General features: G+C 32.1%; 2 protein-coding genes across 19 annotated transcripts in view; one reads left to right on the top strand and one right to left on the bottom strand.

The window, feature by feature from the left end:
- Positions 1 to 10,391, top strand: part of LOC111051882 (spindle pole body component 110) — a 19,036-nt gene extending 8,645 nt beyond the window's left edge. For 2 of the 9 annotated variants that reach the window (XM_039427257.1, XM_039427256.1), the window contains 7 exons: positions 715 to 860; positions 1,698 to 1,900; positions 2,802 to 2,967; positions 4,370 to 4,541; positions 4,944 to 5,062; positions 5,869 to 6,110; positions 7,104 to 8,177. In XM_039427257.1, the coding sequence (XP_039283191.1) occupies positions 1,730 to 1,900; positions 2,802 to 2,967; positions 4,370 to 4,541; positions 4,944 to 5,062; positions 5,869 to 6,110; positions 7,104 to 7,172 (939 nt within the window). In that variant the 5' untranslated portion in view covers positions 715 to 860; positions 1,698 to 1,729 and the 3' untranslated portion in view covers positions 7,173 to 8,177. Of the gene's footprint in view, positions 1 to 265; positions 608 to 714; positions 861 to 1,697; positions 1,901 to 2,801; positions 2,968 to 4,369; positions 4,542 to 4,943; positions 5,063 to 5,868; positions 6,111 to 7,103 lie in introns of those variants that run through there. The other 7 variants (XM_039427258.1, XM_039427260.1, XM_039427262.1 and 4 more) reach the window with 7 other exon arrangements.
- Positions 7,631 to 20,052, bottom strand: LOC111051881 (cilia- and flagella-associated protein 99). 10 transcript variants are annotated; one of them, XM_039427245.1, is made up of 14 exons: positions 19,876 to 20,052; positions 19,188 to 19,261; positions 18,017 to 18,142; positions 17,424 to 17,556; positions 16,912 to 17,135; positions 16,331 to 16,468; positions 14,695 to 14,943; positions 13,545 to 13,633; positions 11,580 to 11,784; positions 11,044 to 11,185; positions 10,406 to 10,458; positions 8,900 to 9,040; positions 8,242 to 8,384; positions 7,631 to 7,775 (listed from the first exon to the last, which is right to left on the bottom strand). In XM_039427245.1, exons 2-14 carry the CDS (start codon positions 19,209 to 19,211, stop codon positions 7,646 to 7,648), a joined length of 1,797 nt encoding a protein of 598 aa, XP_039283179.1. In that variant the 5' UTR covers positions 19,212 to 19,261; positions 19,876 to 20,052; the 3' UTR covers positions 7,631 to 7,645. The 10 variants fall into 10 exon arrangements, with proteins under 10 accessions (XP_039283179.1, XP_039283178.1, XP_039283180.1 ...); XM_039427244.1 differs by lacking the exon at positions 19,876 to 20,052 and adding an exon at positions 19,367 to 19,808; XM_039427246.1 differs by lacking the exon at positions 19,876 to 20,052 and adding an exon at positions 19,422 to 19,808.

The raw sequence follows: 20,052 nt of genomic DNA, 5'->3' as shown, positions 1-20,052 counted from the left end.
CCTTACTATAGGTGAAATGCCGAATAGATATACATACGGTCAACTGTTACGACGTAGAATTGGCTTCCTAAAATTGATGCTTCCAGGCAGCTTGCTCTCTGGAAGGTTATGTTTTATTGATCGTTTGTGGTTTTTGATAGCTTAGAACATAATTCAAGATGAGCTATCAGTTATTAGAAAGTCACATCAAAATCATATTTCGATTGAATCGTATCGACATTTTTTGACATTTACTTTTTTTATAGCTGAGATACTCATCTATCAAACAATTTAAATCTAACATGTTGGCTGCAGTGATCAGTACTACTTTTTTTGTTGTTTTGGCTTTTGGCCGCCAGTTTCCAAAATCATAGCCTAATAATTCTAATAAAATAAAACATATTGATATAAATCTAATAATTTGTTAGTTCCCATGTTAAAACTCAAAAATACACAATTTTTATATCTACAGACCTGATTATTATATTACTTTATCGGTGACAGTGGTATCTGAAATTACATAAGATGGCAGAAGATGGTGTATCTACACCAAGAAAAAATAATTATTTACTTGATGTACTTGAAATAAATAGAAGATCTGATATAAGAATGAAAAAATTGAAAGACGGTAAGGTTGCACATTTTACTAGGTCTATTTGGGCTTCCTTCAAAGACAGTTCAATTCACAATCTTCTTTATTTTGACTAAGTTTAACCTCAAAATTATTTTGATTAGGTAGGAAACACTTCAAAAGCTGCGCCACAGTAGCCGCGAGATTGACTCCCGACGAGCGACAACCGCAACCGCTTGAACCAACAAGGCTTAGGAAGTTTATTGAATAACCTCTTTCCAAATTCAACAAAATTTAACAATTTTAAATGGTAATTCACTGTTATATTTGATAATCTTAAGTGCTTATGCTTGTCTTGTAAAATGATTGTGAATATTACTCTATTTATGGGTAAGATGGATAGATTTTTTCTGGTATACATCAGACATTCAAACACATACAGTATAAAGCATAAACAGTCATAATATTTAGTTTTTTTCAAATAGAGGTCGACAGTGTGATCTACTACGGTATCTACTACTTTACAAATGATCCTTTTAGCCCTTTTTTATACAACAGGTGTGACTGAATGTAAGCATGATATACAGCTACCAACACATCGATACTAACAATATTTCTCATTCCATATATCACAAAAGGTCAAGGTAAATGGAGTTTTGGTCTTTGATAGACTGGCACTCAACCATCACCATTATCAATGAGAAAACTGTATAGTGTCTTCTAGTGGGAACAATCAGTACAGTAGCGCACGTCAATATCTTAATTTAGCGTAAAATATACAACTTATTACCAGCAGCAAGATATCTTAAATATTTTAATTTTGGTTTCAAGAAAAGTCTGCGTGAGGCTGAAGTTGACAATTTTACAACGACAAAGTGCTGCGGTGTGATTGTTGGGCGGCAGCTATTGATAAAATTCGGCGTTGTCACATTACCACACACCCCATCCAATGACCGGTTCTTGCTCCACCTGTTTACAGTGGAACATATTGATAATTTTCATCATTGCTCCACTTGACATTCAAAAATATTTCTTAACCATATATTGATAATTTTTTCATTGCTTTACTTGACTTATAACAATATTTTTTTCATTAGTATCTAAGAGAGTATGAATCATTAAACATTTTTTTGTATTTTTGTTTCAGGTGAAGAAGAGAAGACAAAATTGAAAAATGAAATGTTATTGTTGCAGAAGAAAGATGGTGATTTTAGAAGGAAAATAAAAAGTCAGAATGAGAAGATCAGTAAGTTAAAATTGGATGAGCATAGTCTAGCTGATGAAAGAAAGCTTTTTAGATCGATGGAGGAGAAAAACCTTCAAAATAAATCCAACAAAGAAGATGAGCTGGTAAGTTTTTCAACAAAAAAAGTACCTAGTGTTTTTATAAAACAATAATACATTTAGACCTAATGTATAATAAAAATAAAAATTCTTATTTATGTATGAATTTTTTTAAATAAATAAATGAATTTATGTAGAATTTCTCATCAAATTTCGTTGGTTATAAAGTGCGAATTGCTTGTCAAACTATTTTTATTAGATCATGACCTATTATCAATATTGCCTACAATAATACATTATTTATTTAAGGTCGATGACGTCATTATCACAATAAAAGAAAAAAACTATTTAGCAAGATGTCAAGATGGCAGCGATCTAGATAAAGCACATTTAGTTAACATCCAAGGCATTGCTCTTTGACTTACTGGCAAATTAGCCAGATAGTATTTGATACAGGTCATATTTCCTGGACATCATAATAAGCCCTGACTCTCAAAAAACTGGTCACAACACTTTCGTACTTGCTGGTATCCAACTGCTTCACTCCTGCAGCTAGCCTGTTGAAGTAGCAGAGAGCTGCACTCCTGTAGCATACCCACGATCTCTGGAGGCGCACCTTGGGTATGTCAAACAGCACTTGATGCCTGGTAATGTTCAAGTCAACAAATTTTGTTGATTTTTCATGATATGATATACATGAGGCAGAGAAGAAGGAAGTGGCTGGACTACTCTATCAGGATAGCCTAACAAAAATGGGCTTGCAATGTGCATGATTTTTGCTTGCAGTTATAATCCTAATACATTATATACCATACTCTATTACAAATACAGTATTGTAAATATTCTAGTGTCAATACTTGATATTTTATATGAACTTTAATCTGAAAATATTTAAAAATCGTCCTTCCATATGTTATTTTAACAGTAAAAATATCATGCATAAAACTCTTTCCTTTGTCTCAAAAAGTGGAAAATGCGTCAATCAGTATACTCCAGTGTCGCTGAGCACTGTGATGGAATTTTGGATGTGATGAAGAATTATTCGCTGATAAATATGAAAGAATTCATTGAAGCTAAACTTGACAGACGTGAATGTTTCAATAAAGATTGTAATCCTTTTGCTAGAGCCGCTGGTAAGAGGTTGGATTTTTTTCAGTAGATCTTTGAGGTAAATTTATTATTCAATTATGAACAGATAATATCAATGTTGAAGCTGCTATAAATGCTTTAAAAATAATTTATCAGTACCTGATCATCAGAAAGATAATTTTCAATCACATTATTCACTTTATTGTCGCCTGCTCTTGCCGATCAAATGACATAGGCCTAGTGTTTAATGCTTTTTGACAGTTTTCAGTCAAGTATTGTCACCTAGTCATATGGGACATATATATGAATCATATATTTATCTCATATTGATCAGGATTTTAGAGTTTTTGAATTAAAAGTTCAATGAACAGTATTTTGTCTTTGAACAATCTTTATCATCGACAGAAAGATTGTTTATTTTATTTGTTGTCAATATTAACGTAGCTTCTCTCTGCTTCTAATAACAAACGTGCCGCTTGTGCGACAGATAGAAATATGTACTTGAAATGGCTTTCATGTTTGGCATTGACTAAGTTTATATTAATACCCAAAATTTAGCTTTTGGGGCAGAGCTCGTTCGTTAGGACTGTGAGTAAAGTCCGGCTGATACATTGAAGAAGGCTAGATTTCGTTTCTTTTTATAATTCAGTTATTCTGTCACAGATCGGGCAGTTTAAAAATAATTGTATTATTAAGGGAGACGGATTCTGAACCTATTCATTGGTTCAGTTAATTTTTTTTAAATACTAACTGTAAAGTCGCGATTAAACCAGTGAATGCCAAAGCGGGAAGCCATCTTCAAAAGGTAGGTGATTACTGGATAAGATCATTGTTCTTAATTTTCATAACCACAAAGATTGAGTCATCTAAAGCAGCAGCGAGTAGTTTCCCCATTAATTTCATTCTAATATTGTGTTTGTATATATATTTATATTTTACCTTTTTTGGAATAGGGAAAAATTAATATTTATCATTTTCAACCATGTAAAACCGAAAGATACCAATTAATTAAAGTTCTAGTTATTCTGTTCTCTTTTGTTATCATAGTTATTTTCCCTGCTTACAGTATTGACTATTTTAGTGTTTATGTTTATGATGCGGTCCATCCAGGGATGCCTGGGCATTGATCGAGAGATTGGAAATTTAGGGATCAGCTTTTAGATGAACAATTTTGCTTATTGAAAGGATTAAGGGATAGTGTATAGTGTGGTACAGATATAGTTTGAAAATATATTTTCGAATTAATAATACACTATCTCAGAAGCTTGGTAACCTAAATCTGATGATAAATATTACCCCTTACAGTTAATGCGTTTTTCAATAATATCCAATTATACCAGAGATATGGTTGTGCTAATGTACTTCTCATGTAATTTGTTTTTATTATTATTATTCAAACAAGGTAACCAATTTTCTAAAAAAAATTTTGATAATTTTTTGTTTTAGCTGAAACTAGTGAAAAAACTGGATCTGGAAGGAAGAAGTTACTCACTGATGAAATTTCAAGGTTAAGCTTATCAATTGAAAAATTGAAAGAAAGAGAAGCTGGAGTGTTGAATGCTCAATCTCGAAGGGCTGAGCTGAAATATGAACCAGTAAACGGAGATGAGTATACTAGGTAAGGGTGATCTTGTATGTGTTACGAATTTAAAACTGTCAGGTGCATGAGATATATATTGAGCATTTATTCTATCTAAAACAAAATTACGGCATTTTTTCACATAGCCTTACAGGAAGATTCATGAATCTGATGTCTGATGTGTCAGTAGACACCCACCAGAGAAACCAATGAAACAACTTCTATGACAAATGTTCATAAAAAATCAACAATATTTACTTGAATGAACCTCTACAATAGGGGTATTCACGATGTTGGATTTAGATGAGCTATTCGCAAACTTCTCTTAATAATATCTACAAAAAATATAGCAGATGATGCATATAGTTGGCTATCTCAAGATCGTGAATACCTCTTGAAAATTACGCAGGTCATCTAATCTACTCAATTATGATTTGAAAGTTTGCAGAATGAGCTGAAAGATCTTCGTAATGATATTCTAACAATCACAAATGAAATATCGACTTTGGAGAGAAGAAATAGTACAGTGGCAATGGATGTTGATGTGTGTCTAAATATCGGTGAGTAAAATATATACTTTCAGTACTTGGTTGGTAATTGGTACAGTACAATAGTATTGAAGTATCCTAGTAAATAAATGTTTGGCTTTTATTGGTGGGAAGACCCTTACTTATGATGTAACCTAGTCTTTTGAACACAGTATTTTGGAATGATGGTTCTGGCTCATTCTCATGGTATTTCATTTTCTTTTACATATACGGTACTAATTTTGGATGTTTTTATTATTGATAGGTATTTCTAGATCACGTTTTCAGAAACTTCAGGATATTGTACATGTTATCGATCAATATATTGTTCCAATCAAATGCCGCTAATCATATCATCATCAATAGACATTTTGAAGCTTTCAATAGGTTTTTATTACGGTACACTATCATTTATATGATACATTAAATACTATTTGAGAAAATTAAAAGTAAAAATTGAATACTTTGAAAGTGCGTACCGTAACTTAAGCAATATCTACTTCCAATTCTCTTAAATAGTGTATCAAATTAAATAGTAAAGAATGAGAAGAATGGATAAACAGCACTTAGTATCTTCTCATTTTTCAAAGTCATGAACATTTAGTTTGTAGAGGTGATATAGAGATTTAATTCCATTATTCGTGGCCTATATTTTTTTGTAATGAACCTATTTTGAAATTCCAATAAAACCATTATTTAAATAAATTTCTAAAATTCGACTTTCGAAACTAAAATTTTCTAGACATCTTTCAGTAAAAGAAAATCCAAAAAAATATTATACGTAAGTTTTATCATTCATGCAACTTTCGATATCATAAACTGTCATTTTTTGCATAAAGGCTCAAAGAATAAAAGAAGCGATCAGCTCGAGGACGGTTGTCAATCACCTTGCAGCACTCATTCAACAGATTCTGTTGTCAGCACTTCAGCATTCAACCAGTATCGCGAGAACGCCGAACAACAAACAATAAAAGGACACAGACTAGAACAGGAGAATCGTCAGGGAAAGTTCAAGCATAAAATGTTTTTGGAGAAATCATTAACACAGGAGCATAAAACTCAGGAATCGATCACGCCAAAGGTTGTATTCAGAATCATTTTGAAAAACTAAATTAAAATGTTATATGATTTCACGAATCGAATAAATCTAGCTAGACCTAAGGCCTAGGCAAAATATTAGGCTACCCCTACTAATAAACTAGTACCGTATCATTCCTGATTTAGTAATTATTGAATAATCTCAAATTCGATTCAAGTATAAACATAGAATAAACAGTCTATAAATACAGTAAATATACAGTGGATTGAGTAGATAGATTTGTAGGCAGAACAGTATGATCATAGAAAAAATAGATTGTTTATTCTATGGTAAGAATGAAAACTATTATGTGAGCTAAGTAATATCTATAAGTAATTTCTATATTGGGATATAATAGTAGGACTGGAGTCAATATCTAGTAGCCTATCTAGTGTACGGCTTATTATTTACTTTTTGTATTTGGATTGAATAGACTAATATGTGTAGGTATTTACCAGTAGACTAGTATGTGTAGTATAGACCAGTATTTACTTCACAATCTATTCACAGTGCACCTTTTTAATTCCTAGTAAAAGGAATTTACTAGTGAATCTCTGTTTTATTTATTGCTGAAGTAAAAATATAGTTCCTTCAAAATTTCCACATTAAAATTCATCCGCTACGATAAAATACAACTTCGAAATATTGCTTTTTCATCAAGTATGGTCTGTTATAAGGATATTTTGCGAATATTAATTATTATAGTGATATGGTAACTGATCACAACAATCATCCAATTGAAAATTAATGTACAGCTTATAAATAGGGTAAGACAATAAAGGTTTTGTTAATTCGCGAGTCGTTAGAAAAAGTCATGAATGAGAAATTCAAAAAATAACAATATTAATAATATTATTCATTTGCTAAGATGTTCATTTTTAGCTGAAAATTATTTTATGACTTGATAAAACCATAGAGAAAAGATATATTATATTATCTCATGCTATCTCTTCTCTGTGATAAAATGCACTAAAGTTAGTTTTCTTTATATTTCAGGTAGCGAGTAAATCTCAAACATTCGTCTTCAAACCTCCCAAGTACTTCAAGCAGAGTCAACCGAAGTGAGTTTAGTTTATACAGTACTCGCAAAATGAAAATATGGAGCATATTTTTATGAGTGATGTATTACCAAGACTTTCATACTGAATTGATTCAAAAGGAGGCCTCTATTATCATGTTACGACTCTGCATTTAAAGCATGTTAAAAATGATGGAGAATTATCCAATAGCATACTATAGTTGTGATAAATGTTTTTTGATCCCTCATCACTCTGACATCTATGATATTTAATATTAAAGATCAATAATATTTATAGAATGAGAGTCATCTTTCCCATTCAATTCAGTTAGGTTCAGATGAAGCTTGCATAAACAAACACAGCGATGTTTGAATTTTCCTCTCAGATTCGATGAATAATTAATTCTTTTATTATTCTTATAAATTATAAATCGATTATAAAGTTTAAACTCAAAAGTTGAAGTACCAGCAGGGTAGGAGATAGCTTGTTGAAATTCATTAACTCATAGAATATGTGAATTTATTCTTTCTCAAATCTTTTTCTCCTGGTTGCTTCTAATCTTTTTCTCAAATCCATCAATTCTTTATCCTCCTCAATAATTTTTTTCGGGCGTGACAATGTCTTTTGTGCTTGCTCTCTTGAAAGTTTTCTGAAATGATTCGATTTAAGTAACTTTAATAACTCCTACTAAGTTATACTTTCTTGGTAAAAAATAAAGTAATAACATTAGATAAGCTATAGTTAAAATAGTCAAGAATCATTCTGTAGTATGAACATCAAAATAATATGAGGTATCATTTTTTCAAGATAAACTTTTTGATTTTGTATGTATTATATTTATTGTATTGAAGTGAATGTATTATGTGTATTATAAAAAGTATTATCAAGAAGGCTTAACACACTACCATTGACTGAAGTGTTGGAACTTATGATACTTCAATAAGATATGAAGAATTCAACAGTGGCCCAAATTATGCTATTGATAGGCTACTAATGAAAATTAGGATTAATATTTTTCTTGTGTCTGAGATAATAAACTTTTGTATTTTAATAAGAATTTTTTTATTTCGAAGTCTGATGATACATTTGAAATCAACAAATTATCATCCACAAACCGTTCGTGATGTGTGACATCAATTAATGTCTCCATCTCTTTGAGCATTTCCTGTTGTCGAATCTTTTCTTGTTTAATTCGTAGTTGCCTTTGTTCAAGTTGTTCCTTCATTTCCTCTCTCAACAATGCCAAACGCTCAGTCAACTGTAATACAGTATCAAGAGAAAAGTATTCTATGGAAAAATTGGAATTATTAATTTTATTGAATATATTATTGACCCCTGAATAGGAATGGAACATAACATTTTTATGATAAAATAAAATAAATTACAGATGCACTTATCATGATATTCATGAATTAGGTTTATTATTACTGCTGAGTTTACTGAAGTAAACATTGTTATTATGTCTTCAACTTTCTATTAAAAAATATTAGTCACTTAGAAATTAGTTTGGCAACCGTTCTGCAATTGTATGTTAGTTCTAGTTAGGTAAATGTGTTCGGTAGCTGAACCATTTACATATTCGATCATTGAACTAAATTTTATAACGTTTTTCAGCCATTTTTATTACATTTTCACTTTGAAATTATATTATGTAGGCTCACCAATTTCGAATTTTCAAACGAGAAAAAGATTGACATACTGCAAAAGGTACTGTATAGTGTAATTTACAGATTTGAATGTATCAGAATAGATTCGTATCTAATGACATCTTACCTCAAGATAGGACATTTCACAAAATAAACCCATGTTCATGGTTTCAGTTGCATCAAAATCTTTCTTTGGTATGATACGCAATGACTGAAGAAGTCTTATCTCCTTGATCATGACCATTTTCTTATTAAGCTCATCTTGTTGCTTGAATTTGATTGGAACATTGAAAGAAAAATAAATGAATGAGAAATCAAGCATGAATTTGTATTAGCGAATAAACTTATTATAGTGATGTAGACGATTGGTGAAATATTTAATACCGTGATAATAATGCTTACCAAATAGATGATCATTTTTCATCAAAAATATATTCTTTTCTTTGCTGAGGGTGATGCCCACATCAGCTCTAGGCTTGTGCGTGAGTAATGCGGATGGTAATAAGAGATAATGGACATACCGTTTTAGGTGTCGTTCGTACTACCGGGAAGGGATTTTTCAATTCATGAATCATATTCATAAGAGTTGGCTCAAGTGGTCATCCTCCCAACGTGAATGTTAGGCGCATGATTATTAGAACTTAACTCGGGCAGCGTGACTAGAGTCGTCGCGGCTGGAGTATCTCGAGTCGTCGCTAAAGCTACGTTCACATTGGTCAAGTTCCCTTCAATTCAAGTTGTTGACGTTTGAGTTGAATGAGCGATTTTGAAAGCTTGTCAAGTTTACCTCAATAATTCAAGTTTTCTCCTTCATCTGCATCATACTCTCTTATTTAGTTGTTTTTATATATTCTACGTTGACTGACAACTGTTCTGTCTCATTTTACAATTTGTAGGTTGGATTGTACCTTCAAGATTCAAGTTTAATCTAAAAGTCAAACTTCTTCAACATCCACTTGAATCAACTATACTATCTATCATTGATTATAGCGGATCCAAATTTCTGTCCTTGTGAACTTGAGTTTGCAAAACAAATTCATTTTACACAAACGTCAAGAAAACTTGAATTCAAGGAAACTTGACTTATGTAAACACCCCTTGAGGAGTTGCACCTATAGCTTATGAGCGCGACCACTGAGTTAAACCGCTTCCCTATACTGAAACTACAATTATGATAATAAATCTATCATTTCCAAATAATTCACCAGAATCGAACATACATCAGCTTCTTAGAAATTGTAATGTTAAACGGGTATTCTTTATTGAAGTTCATTACAGATAACAGTAAAAATTATTCCAAAATATTCTATGATTTGTTTCGATTTCATAAATGTGATTTTTCCTTAGGCTATGCAGGCTTTAAGTATAAAGTATTCATTAATATAATGAATTTCGATTGAACTTATATACCGAATGTGTGCTGGGAAATATTGTTTTAGCAAAGTGTTGTTGTTAGGCTATTTGCTTTTACAATAGGCATTAGAGTCATTGTTAGTTTATGTGTTGAACAATAAAAATATATTTTCAAACTTTTGGGAGCCTGGTATTCGAGATAATATAAATCATTAATATTTTTTTCAACTCTTTACTCTTTGATTTACGCAATGAAATAAGATTTCGAATATGGACTTACCTGCTTGATTAATTGTATCATCAATGCTCGAGTCTTTTCGTTCAGCTCTCTTGCTAGAACCAGAGAGATAAAAAATAAATTATATTCATGTTTATAGTTTTCAATATGTACGGTATAGGCCTAGTTATGCAAAATGACCACATTATTGGTTGGATGGTTATAAATAGAGGTCACACCGTACTCACCGATTTATACAAGATAGCAAATTAAATTATTGGAAAATGATTTATTCAAATGATGTCATAAACCAACTTTGTTTGGGAACAAAGGGGCTGAAAAACGGTACTCTATTGAAAAATTTGGGCTTTTAGATACCGTAGCTCATTTCTATAGGCCTACCAAAGATATTTGAGGTCTATTCATTTAGGAAAGTAAGGTTCCGTACTTGAATATCAAGTATATTTTATATTATTGAAATATAGTATCGTATATTAGTGAGATAAGATATTTAAAAAAAAAATGCTCCCTTGAGATCTTGAGTTTAAAAAATAACAGTCCACATGTGTAGGCTATTTGATATTTTGTAGGATAATTGTAATAGAGAAATGGTTATATTCTCTCTTGCGTAATCGAACAATTACAATTCAATAAAATGGAATGTAATTACTTCAGATTATTAATGCAACATAATATTGTACCATTCTTTTGTTTTTCTTCTACTAGAACTTGTTTTTTCTCTTCGGCAGCTTGTTGTATCTGCTGTACTCTTTCTACTTGCTGTTTGATCGATTCCATTTCTTTTTCCTTGTATTCTCTCAATTGAGCTTCAATTTTCTCTCTCTAATAACAAAGTAAGTGCGATAAACTCGACAAATATTTTTCTTGATCAATAAAACTCGCATATCTATTTATGAAGTAGAATATAAAAGAGTTTTGAATATATTAAATATTTCGATATTTTTACCGAATATATTCAGATTTGCATGGTTAATTATAGAGTTCTGGGATGATCAAGATTAAAAAATCAGTACCGGTAATGAAATGACTAATGAAACAATTTGCTGTTTTGAATCAAATTTAATCTAATATTATGAAAATTTGAAGTGTCGATAAGTCACATAATGTGCTCTCTCCCATGCTTTATAGAATGCAAGCTTTTCAAAAATCAATCAAGCTTCCATTTATTGATTTCTAGCGACATTAAACATGAAAATAAATGTTAACTTAAACATACCTCCCTCTCGAACTCCATTCGTTTAATTTTATTGACTTTTGTGAGGTTCTTTTTAGCTTGAATTGCTTCTTCATAGGTTAATAGTCCTTTTAGGTGTTTTTTCTCAATATCTAGCATTTTTTCTTTCTCATCTTTGCATTTCATCCCATCATAAAAACTTTCAAAAACAGTAAAATCAGCAGCACCTTCCAGTAATTTCTTCAATCTGAAATAAACGCATTCATAAAATAGTATGATAAATCTTGATTCTTAGTAATACCGTAATTCATGGACATATATTATTACAGTCTCAATTCAAATAAATGTTGGAGTATAAGCTAGTCTGAAGTCTATAATGATCGAGATTCATAATTCAAACATTCTTATAATGTAACTTATTTATGATGAAAGTGGGTAAATGAGTTAGAGAGGCATCTTAATTCAATAGCGGAGTGAAACAAGGAGATAGCTTTTCGGCAATTCTATCCTATATTGATCTGCACAATGTATTGAAGAATATAGAACATCGTCTTCCTTGAAGGAGCTCAAATATGTGTCTATGTTGATGATGTGGTAATATTATCTAGAGACACCACAATATACTAAAGGAAACCTTCAGGAAAAAGGAACCAGAAGCAGAAAAGATAGGCTTGAAGGTTGACACTGCAAAAACTGAATACTTGCATGTAGCAGCAGCAACTGGAAGAAGAGCTCCTCGGAATTGAGTTATAGACAGGAATGAAAAAGAGTAAGTAGCATCAATCTCGGAGCAGCACTGAAGAAGAGAGATGGAATGAGTGAGACCATATCTGTGAAAAAGTCAAGCTGGAAATAGAGCATTTTACCATAGAGAAACAATAGCGTAAGTAGATATCCCATGGTATAGGGCGTTTATGTCGCAACTTTTACTGTTATCTCAAGCCGATTACTGTCGATTTTTACTGTTTTGGCCGGGTGAGATTGTATGAGAGGCATAATATGAGAGACTGCCAGCGTCACATAGCTTCACCATAAACAACTACTAGGACTATCGGCTTGAGATAGAAAAAGTTACGACACAAACACCCTATATCATGGGATATCTACTTACGCTATTGTTTCTCTATGATTTTTCTCAAATGCAAGCTTATTCAGGAGCCGTATGATTAGCAGAGAGGCCAAAGAAATTATACCTCAGCTTGGTACGCCCTGTAGTGACTTATGGCCCGGAGACGTGGACTACGACAAAAAAGGTAAAAGCAAACTCCATGTCTTTGAAAGAAGAGTACTGCGGAAAATTTATGACCCAGTTCGACAGGGGTTGGAATGGCGAATCAGTTTCAACATTGAATTGGACTTGAGGAAATAACAGACCATAGTTCGATTTATGAAGGCTCAAAGAATCAGGTGGTTGGGTCATGTGGAAAGCATGACCGCGAGCAGAATCCCTAAAATTGTGATGCGGGAAAAGCTCCACAATAGAAGACAAAGAGGGAGACCCAGATAAAGATGGCTGGATAAGTTTATGAATGATGTTAGGAGTTTGGGAGTTAGGGGACGGAGAGGCATGCATAGTCAATTATAGAGATGCGTGGAGGCTTATAGTTGCGGAGGCCGAGGCTCTCCATGGCTGTAGCGCCATACAAGAAGAAGAACTTATTCGAAAAGATAAAAATAATGTAGTATTTTCAGCATTTTTGTGCAATGCTGAATTATTGCACTTGGTCTTTGTCATATTTGATCAAATTCTTTGTCAAAATTGAAGATAATATTTAATTCTAACTCTATTATCTTCGACTGGATTACATTAGACTTTATCACCTTCTGATAGTAATAATTGTAGTACCCTGTAAACCTCACTAAACTAACTAAGTTAACTCGTACTGTACGGTAATTTTTCATGAGAACATTTCGACTAAAACCCATATCTCATACCAAAACCCATAATACTTTTACTGAAATACTTATAGGCTACTTCATGCTTGTTCTATTCTATTTATAAATTACCTCTCTATTTCTTTCTCTTCCTTCTTCGCTATAAGAGCAGCTTCTCTTAAGATACATGTTGTTGTTTTCTTAACAGGTACGGCTGGTTCCTGAAAATATACATCAAATAGGAAATATAATTATTGAAATAAATATATAAATTTCAAAATATAATTATCATTATGAATAGGAAAAATTAGAATTGAAGCTCATCACAAAATATAAATCAACTGAATTACAGTACAGTATTTAAAAAAAATCTAATAAATTGATTTTCTATGTAGAAGTTTTAAAGATAGGGCTATGTGTCATTTGAAATTTCGTGGGTTATGGATTCACAACGAAATAAACGAAGCATAATACAGTAATACAGAATATTATATTTTCATCGATTTATAATGTTTCGCTCAACCCTGCACCAGTGGTGAGGCGTCTGGTCAAATCTCTCCTCCCTGGATATGCCGTTAACAAGAGAGAATATGATTTAATATTCGATGATTGTGTATATGACAAACTTGAGAATAATGACAAGAAATGCGAAGAGAGTTTACACAAACCCAAAAGTAGCCGCCGTTTGAGTTCGCTTCCAGACAGAATATGTTGGTATTAGGGTCAAGTGAGAGAGCAATATGTGAATTGACTAATGAGAGACTGAGACTTCGGATCCTTTCGGACCGTGGGGGAAAGCTTTCGGGGAAAAAACTCAATATAAGTTTAAGCATGATTTACTACTACCCTACAGCCTCCTACTCTACACTACCCTCGTAGGACCTCTCCCTTTAAATAATGATGCTGAAGCTAATATTTTTTGACATCTCTACATTTGCCATGACCAGTGGAGAATAGCACAACATCACAACATTTCAGGAAAAATTCATGTTTGCTATGAATGTAAGCTATACATTGAACAATTATGAAACGTGCAAATTCACCTCATTCAATAAAAAATTATCAATATTATTTTCACTTTTTTTAATGGTGTACCGGTGTTCGTTTCTCTGAAAATCTGCCTTTATCAATCGTTTTCAAGCTCTACTGAAAATTGAATGAAATATAAATTTAATTGAGCTAAATTAATGATAATATGTACTTATACGTATGTAACTGTGACTTCTTCTGTTCTGAAAGAACAGTTATCGAAATAATCATTTTATTTATAAAATACACTCACTTGGAATTTGGGTGCTGGTTTGGATTTTATAGTAGTAAAGCTGGTTTCTACAACTTCAGATGCTTCATTTTTCTCTAGAGAAGAATCACGTGGTACTTGCTGCGAAATCGGAAATTTCTGCGACTCAGTAAAGTAGCGAGCTTCTGCCTCTTCCCTATTCCGTCTTTTTGCCTCGTTCAAACTTTCCTCTATCCGTTTGTACTCGGTGTGTAAATTCTCAGGTATTGGTGTGGCTTTGAATGTGTATTCCTGGAATAAATGCTTTCCTTTCTTCATAAATGAACTATCAATTTACAAATAAATAATTGTTCCTATCAATGTAGTTTCTCTTCCCACAATAATTTTCAGTCGTGCTGAGTCACATAAAAATTTTGTCATAGATAGAAATTTATTAGAATCTTCAAACAAATGCACACTGTATCAAACAAATTTAAGGTTTAAGTTGTCAATTTAATTTTTGATTAGCATGTACCGGTAAATAATGATTGTGAAGTGAGTTGGTTTTGTTAACCAAATTCGTAATATTTTCTGTACCGTATGTGAATAGTCATTGCTAATTGCTGCTACTTTCTAATTTGTTCAATAAAGAATCAAATGTTCTTCCTGTTGAATTTTCATACAATTGATCTCCAATCATTTTATAATTCGAAAATTACAGTATCACAATCAATCCTAAAACAGGGGTATTTTCACAATGGGTTTTCAAAACTATGCTATAATGTGAACATTATGCAACGACATTATGCAACATTATAACACGGGTTTCGATGCTGGCAGCCGGGTTCAAGTCAGGTATTCAGTTTGACAAGATTTCAATTGGTCAAGGTTTCAGTACGTCAAGTTTTAAGTTTATGAAGTTTTCAGTTAGTCAAGTTCGTTTAGATCTCAGTTTGTTCAGTTTTCATTTTGTCAAATTTTCAATGTATCAAGTTTTCAGTAAATCAAGTTACCAGTTTATCAAGTTTTCAGTATGTAATATTTTCAGTTCGTCAAGTTTTCAGTTTATCAAGTTTTCAGCTCTTCAAGTTACCAGTTTATCAAGTTTTCAGTACGTCATGTTTTCAATCTGTCATTTTTTCAGTTTTCATTTTGTCAAATTTTCAATGTATCAAGTTTTCAGTAAATCAAGTTACCAGTTTATCAAGTTTTCAGTATGTAATATTTTCAGTTCGTCAAGTTTTCAGTTTATCAAGTTTTCAGCTCTTCAAGTTACCAGTCTATCAAGTTTTCAGTACGTCATGTTTTCAGTCTGTCATTTTTTCAGTATTGCCAGTTTATTGTTCACTCTCTCTGAGTAGCTTTCACCTATTGTTATTTCAATCTTTTTCTCATATAGGCTAGTTGATTGATTTCTACCCTTACAACAAGTTAGTAAGAAATGGGATACGTTTTGCTGGAGTGGTCGCAGATACAACAGTTCTATAAGGTCTTCAAAGCACTCGTGAGAAGTTGAAGACACGCGTTCGCTCGCTACGCTCGCGCGTATAAACTACTATTGAAAAGTCACTTGAAATTTGTCTAGTACAAATCACCAAAAAGAAAATTCTATATGATTGAACAGAAACTATAGAGAGAGAATAGTCTCTTCTGGAAATTAAATAGAAAGAGCAGAGGATTTGTGAATCAGAAAACTCACTTCTCTTGAATTACATGGTACCTTCGGTACTCTTTTAGTATGGTTTAATACTTCCATTTTCTGTGGTCGGGTCACTTTTACACATTTTGTACTACTAATAAGTGTATTTTGTTCTTCATACAACCCATCATGAAGTTTCTGTAATCAATAATAATTTATCTTGGATAAAAAAATTAATAGATTCATGAATATAGATGAATTCGTATTCCAGATATGTAAGATACAGTTGACCAAGAAAAATAGAACTCACTACTGGTAGCTTAGGCTCTCACAATGTATTTACGTAGATAAAAAATAGCATAAGAACTGTGAATCATATGCTATCTTTTCTCTGCAGTATCTACTATACGGTGCTCAATACAGTGATACTACTCAAGTTGGATATTAATTTGATTCTATTGTAGTAAAAAAACTAATTGTATAAAAAACACTGGAGTTAATGAAGTGGATAATCTTCAGGAGTCAGTCATGATTGATTAATATGAATGAGAAAAATATGATATTTTAATTGATAACTTCTAATTTTTTAACTATAAAAATCTTTAAATATCTCAATTTTATTCATGTGATAATGCTCGTACTTTATAATAGTCACCGTCTTGAAAAACATTCAGAAGGATTTCATTGGTGACATAGTCCAAGTCGAAATAGCGATTAGCGATCTCTGTCAAAGTGATGATGGTTTTGTCGTATGAAAGGTACTTCGCAATCTGAAAACTCTTATTGAGATTGATGGATTTTAGATAATCTTGCAATGAAACAATTTCATCGCCACATCTCCAAAAAACTGCTATGTAGAATAAAACTGAAAATGAAGAGTGATTATTGGTTTCAATATACCTTGAAGAATTGTTATGAATTTTATAGGTTATGAGTTTGAGAGTTATAAATTTGATTATGAGTTCATTATTCAATTAGAATTGCAGGATTGAAGAAAATTAAGGTATTTGAGAAACAATACTTAACCGGTAGTATATAGGTAGGGTAGTATACGTTCAAGTGGCGTTAAAAACAACATTTGGCAGTAATGCTATAATTATAATTGGCTCATTTAAATTTTTCCATACCATCATTTTAGCACTGGTTATCTTACCTATCAATAAAAACTTGTCAGTATGATCCTTCCTTTTGAGCTTGACATAGAAATCTGATACAACATCCTCGAGAAAATCCAAGTGACGAGCAATCTTCAGAAAATTAACTTCTATCGAATCATATTCATCAGGCTGGAAAACAATACTAATCACGATAAAAAATGTATATTATTTGGCTCCCTATTTGGTAAGGGCTACGAAAAGAGTAAGAATCATGATATAATAAGCTCGAAGAATTGGAATTATTTTTCGCAATTTTCCAATTCTTCTTGAATTTTTTACTTATTGATTCAATAGTGTTTTAGAGTAAAGACGAAGTAAGCTCCCCACCTAGACCAATTATTGGTAAAGGTTGTAAGGCTCCGTACGGGATTCAGGGCTCTGATGACCCTCATCTATATATTTAAAACAAGCATGATAAGAATTCGCCTCGAGGATAGTCACTGTTTACGCAGATGTGGGATGGGGCCCAGTAGCCAGTAGCTATGTGTATGGTGAAAACCTAATAATTGTCCAATTGAGTTGAAATAACTCAATAATATGACTCGAATTTACATATTTACTTTAGGAAGTTGATATTAATGTAACTTACACAATCTTTAGTAAGAGGAGGTAAAAATTCTTGAACAAACTCTGAAGGAATCTCACATTTGAGCCTTCTATAGATTATCAGTAGAGATTCAATAATTTCAATATGTATCTTTTTCAAAGAATCCAACTGAAAATAAAACAATGACATATTTCATATCGGTGTACAGGTGAATCGGTTTAACAGGGTAAGGTACTGAAATCTTTGTAAATCAAGGTAGGTTCAAGGTAAATCGAGTAAGGTCTGGAAATCTAATTTGTCTCAGAATTCAGAACTTGAAGGGGAGAAATATTTTGAAAAACTTGAAACAAGTTTTTGTGGATGAAATTGAGATTCAGAAAACATAGTCTTTAGGGTTCTTTGATTCAAGTTTGAGATTTATCAATAACAATTATAATATAACGTTATATTCTTCTGATATTAAACTGTTCCACTGTTTCTTTCAGAACATCTTATTTCATACGGTACCTATTATCCTTATTCCTTTGTATAGAAACTGCTGCAAAGTTACCCTTATTGATTATTAGAGCCAGAGAATTTAAGCGTTTTTCAGGCGTTTTCAGACGGCGTTTTTAGAATCGGCAGGGCAGGAAGCTCTCTGATTGGCTGATTGGGTTGCGTCTGAAAAAACCCTTTATGTGATCTGGCCCTCAATATTTACAATAATCTCTCTCTCAATCCAATTACACCTCTAATCATTACATGCCACAAGATAAATTTTCATTTATGGTGTCATTGCTTGTGTAAAATAGTTGATAAAGTGTCATTGATTGTTAATCAAGTTCATTGCTATACACTTGAATTACAAACAAATAATGATTCAAATGAAAAAGGTTGAGCACTATTACTAACGATATTAAAATATTAATGGTATTGAGTATAAGAAATTATACTAAAAAAATGAAACTGGAACTAATATAGAATGGAACTTAGACTAGAATTATTTGAAATGATCAACTAAACTATTCAATTAACTTACTGATAACTAGAATTGGAATGAAATAGGCCTATACTGGAACTTAATAACATTAATATTTTAATATCGGTATTGAAATAGGCTAGTAAGTGATCACTGATGCACTCAAAGTGAAAGTGCAGCCTGAAAAGGCATAAAAAAGTGAGTACAGTCACAAATGCAAAAATCAGAAACGCAATATATATGTATTATTCATACCTTCTCCGAGTTTGGATCATCCATCTTGTCAGAAATTATTCTACTTTTTGAAATGCAGTTCGGTTGATTTTATCCTAGAAAATATTGAAATTTATGAGAAGCAAATCCATATTAACAAGGATATAAAACAAGTCTTTATCGTTAGTTAGAATACAGCTAACTGTTAATCCATTACGTACCACATAAAAAATGTAAACAAGGACTCAATCTTCAGCATAAAAAATATATAAAAACCTTGGTAGAGTGGTGGAGAAAAAGTTCCTGTAATCATCTGATATTTAATCTCCAACTGATTAGCTCCACACTATACAGTACAATGTGACACAAAAGTGAACTACAAGGTGGAGACGTATGTATCAAGATAATATTTTATTGAATTCACGTCGTAAGGTCCACGTTATAACGACTGTTCTCACATTTATGAAATACAATTCAAATGGAACGTTCATCTAGACCAATTATTCTTTATAGTCTAAATTATGTATTACTTCTTGGTTCATGGAAATAATTATGATATCACTTCAATATAGTAGACTATCACAAACTTTCAATTCTTCAGTATTATTTAACCTCCAATTTTTAGTGCTAGATGAGGGATAATATTGTGAGAACCTAATCTTATTTCTCTTATAATATACATTTTTGGGCGCGGCGCACTTCCTAGAATTGTTGCCATTTATCCACTTACGAAGTTTAGGCTCATCGTGAAACGACTCATGATGTATCATTGTTTTTTTAAGACAAAAAAAAGAACACGCCTAATAGGGATGTTGCAACACACGCTGTCTTCTGCACAAATGGCCTACGTGATTTTCGGAACGTCAACAACTTCAGTTCGGCTGAATTCCTCTCACAGCTTCCCAGG

This window comes from Nilaparvata lugens, chromosome 4 (genome assembly GCF_014356525.2).
Source record: "Nilaparvata lugens isolate BPH chromosome 4, ASM1435652v1, whole genome shotgun sequence".
NCBI classification, from domain to species: domain Eukaryota; kingdom Metazoa; phylum Arthropoda; class Insecta; order Hemiptera; family Delphacidae; genus Nilaparvata; species Nilaparvata lugens.
The sequence above is the reverse complement of the archived record's forward strand: the minus strand, read 5'-3'. Positions and strand labels throughout refer to the sequence as shown.

Excerpts from the sequence above, each read along its gene's own strand:
- LOC111051881 (XM_039427245.1), bottom strand. The coding sequence starts at position 19,211 with ATGGATGATCCAAACTCGGAGAAG. Across the intron at positions 13,634-14,694 it reads AACCAGCACCCAAATTCCAA|GAACCAGCCGTACCTGTTAA; the intron begins GTGAGTGTATTT and ends GTATATTTTCAG. Across the intron at positions 9,041-10,405 it reads TGATACAATTAATCAAGCAG|CAACAAGATGAGCTTAATAA; the intron begins GTAAGTCCATAT and ends ATCAAATTCAAG.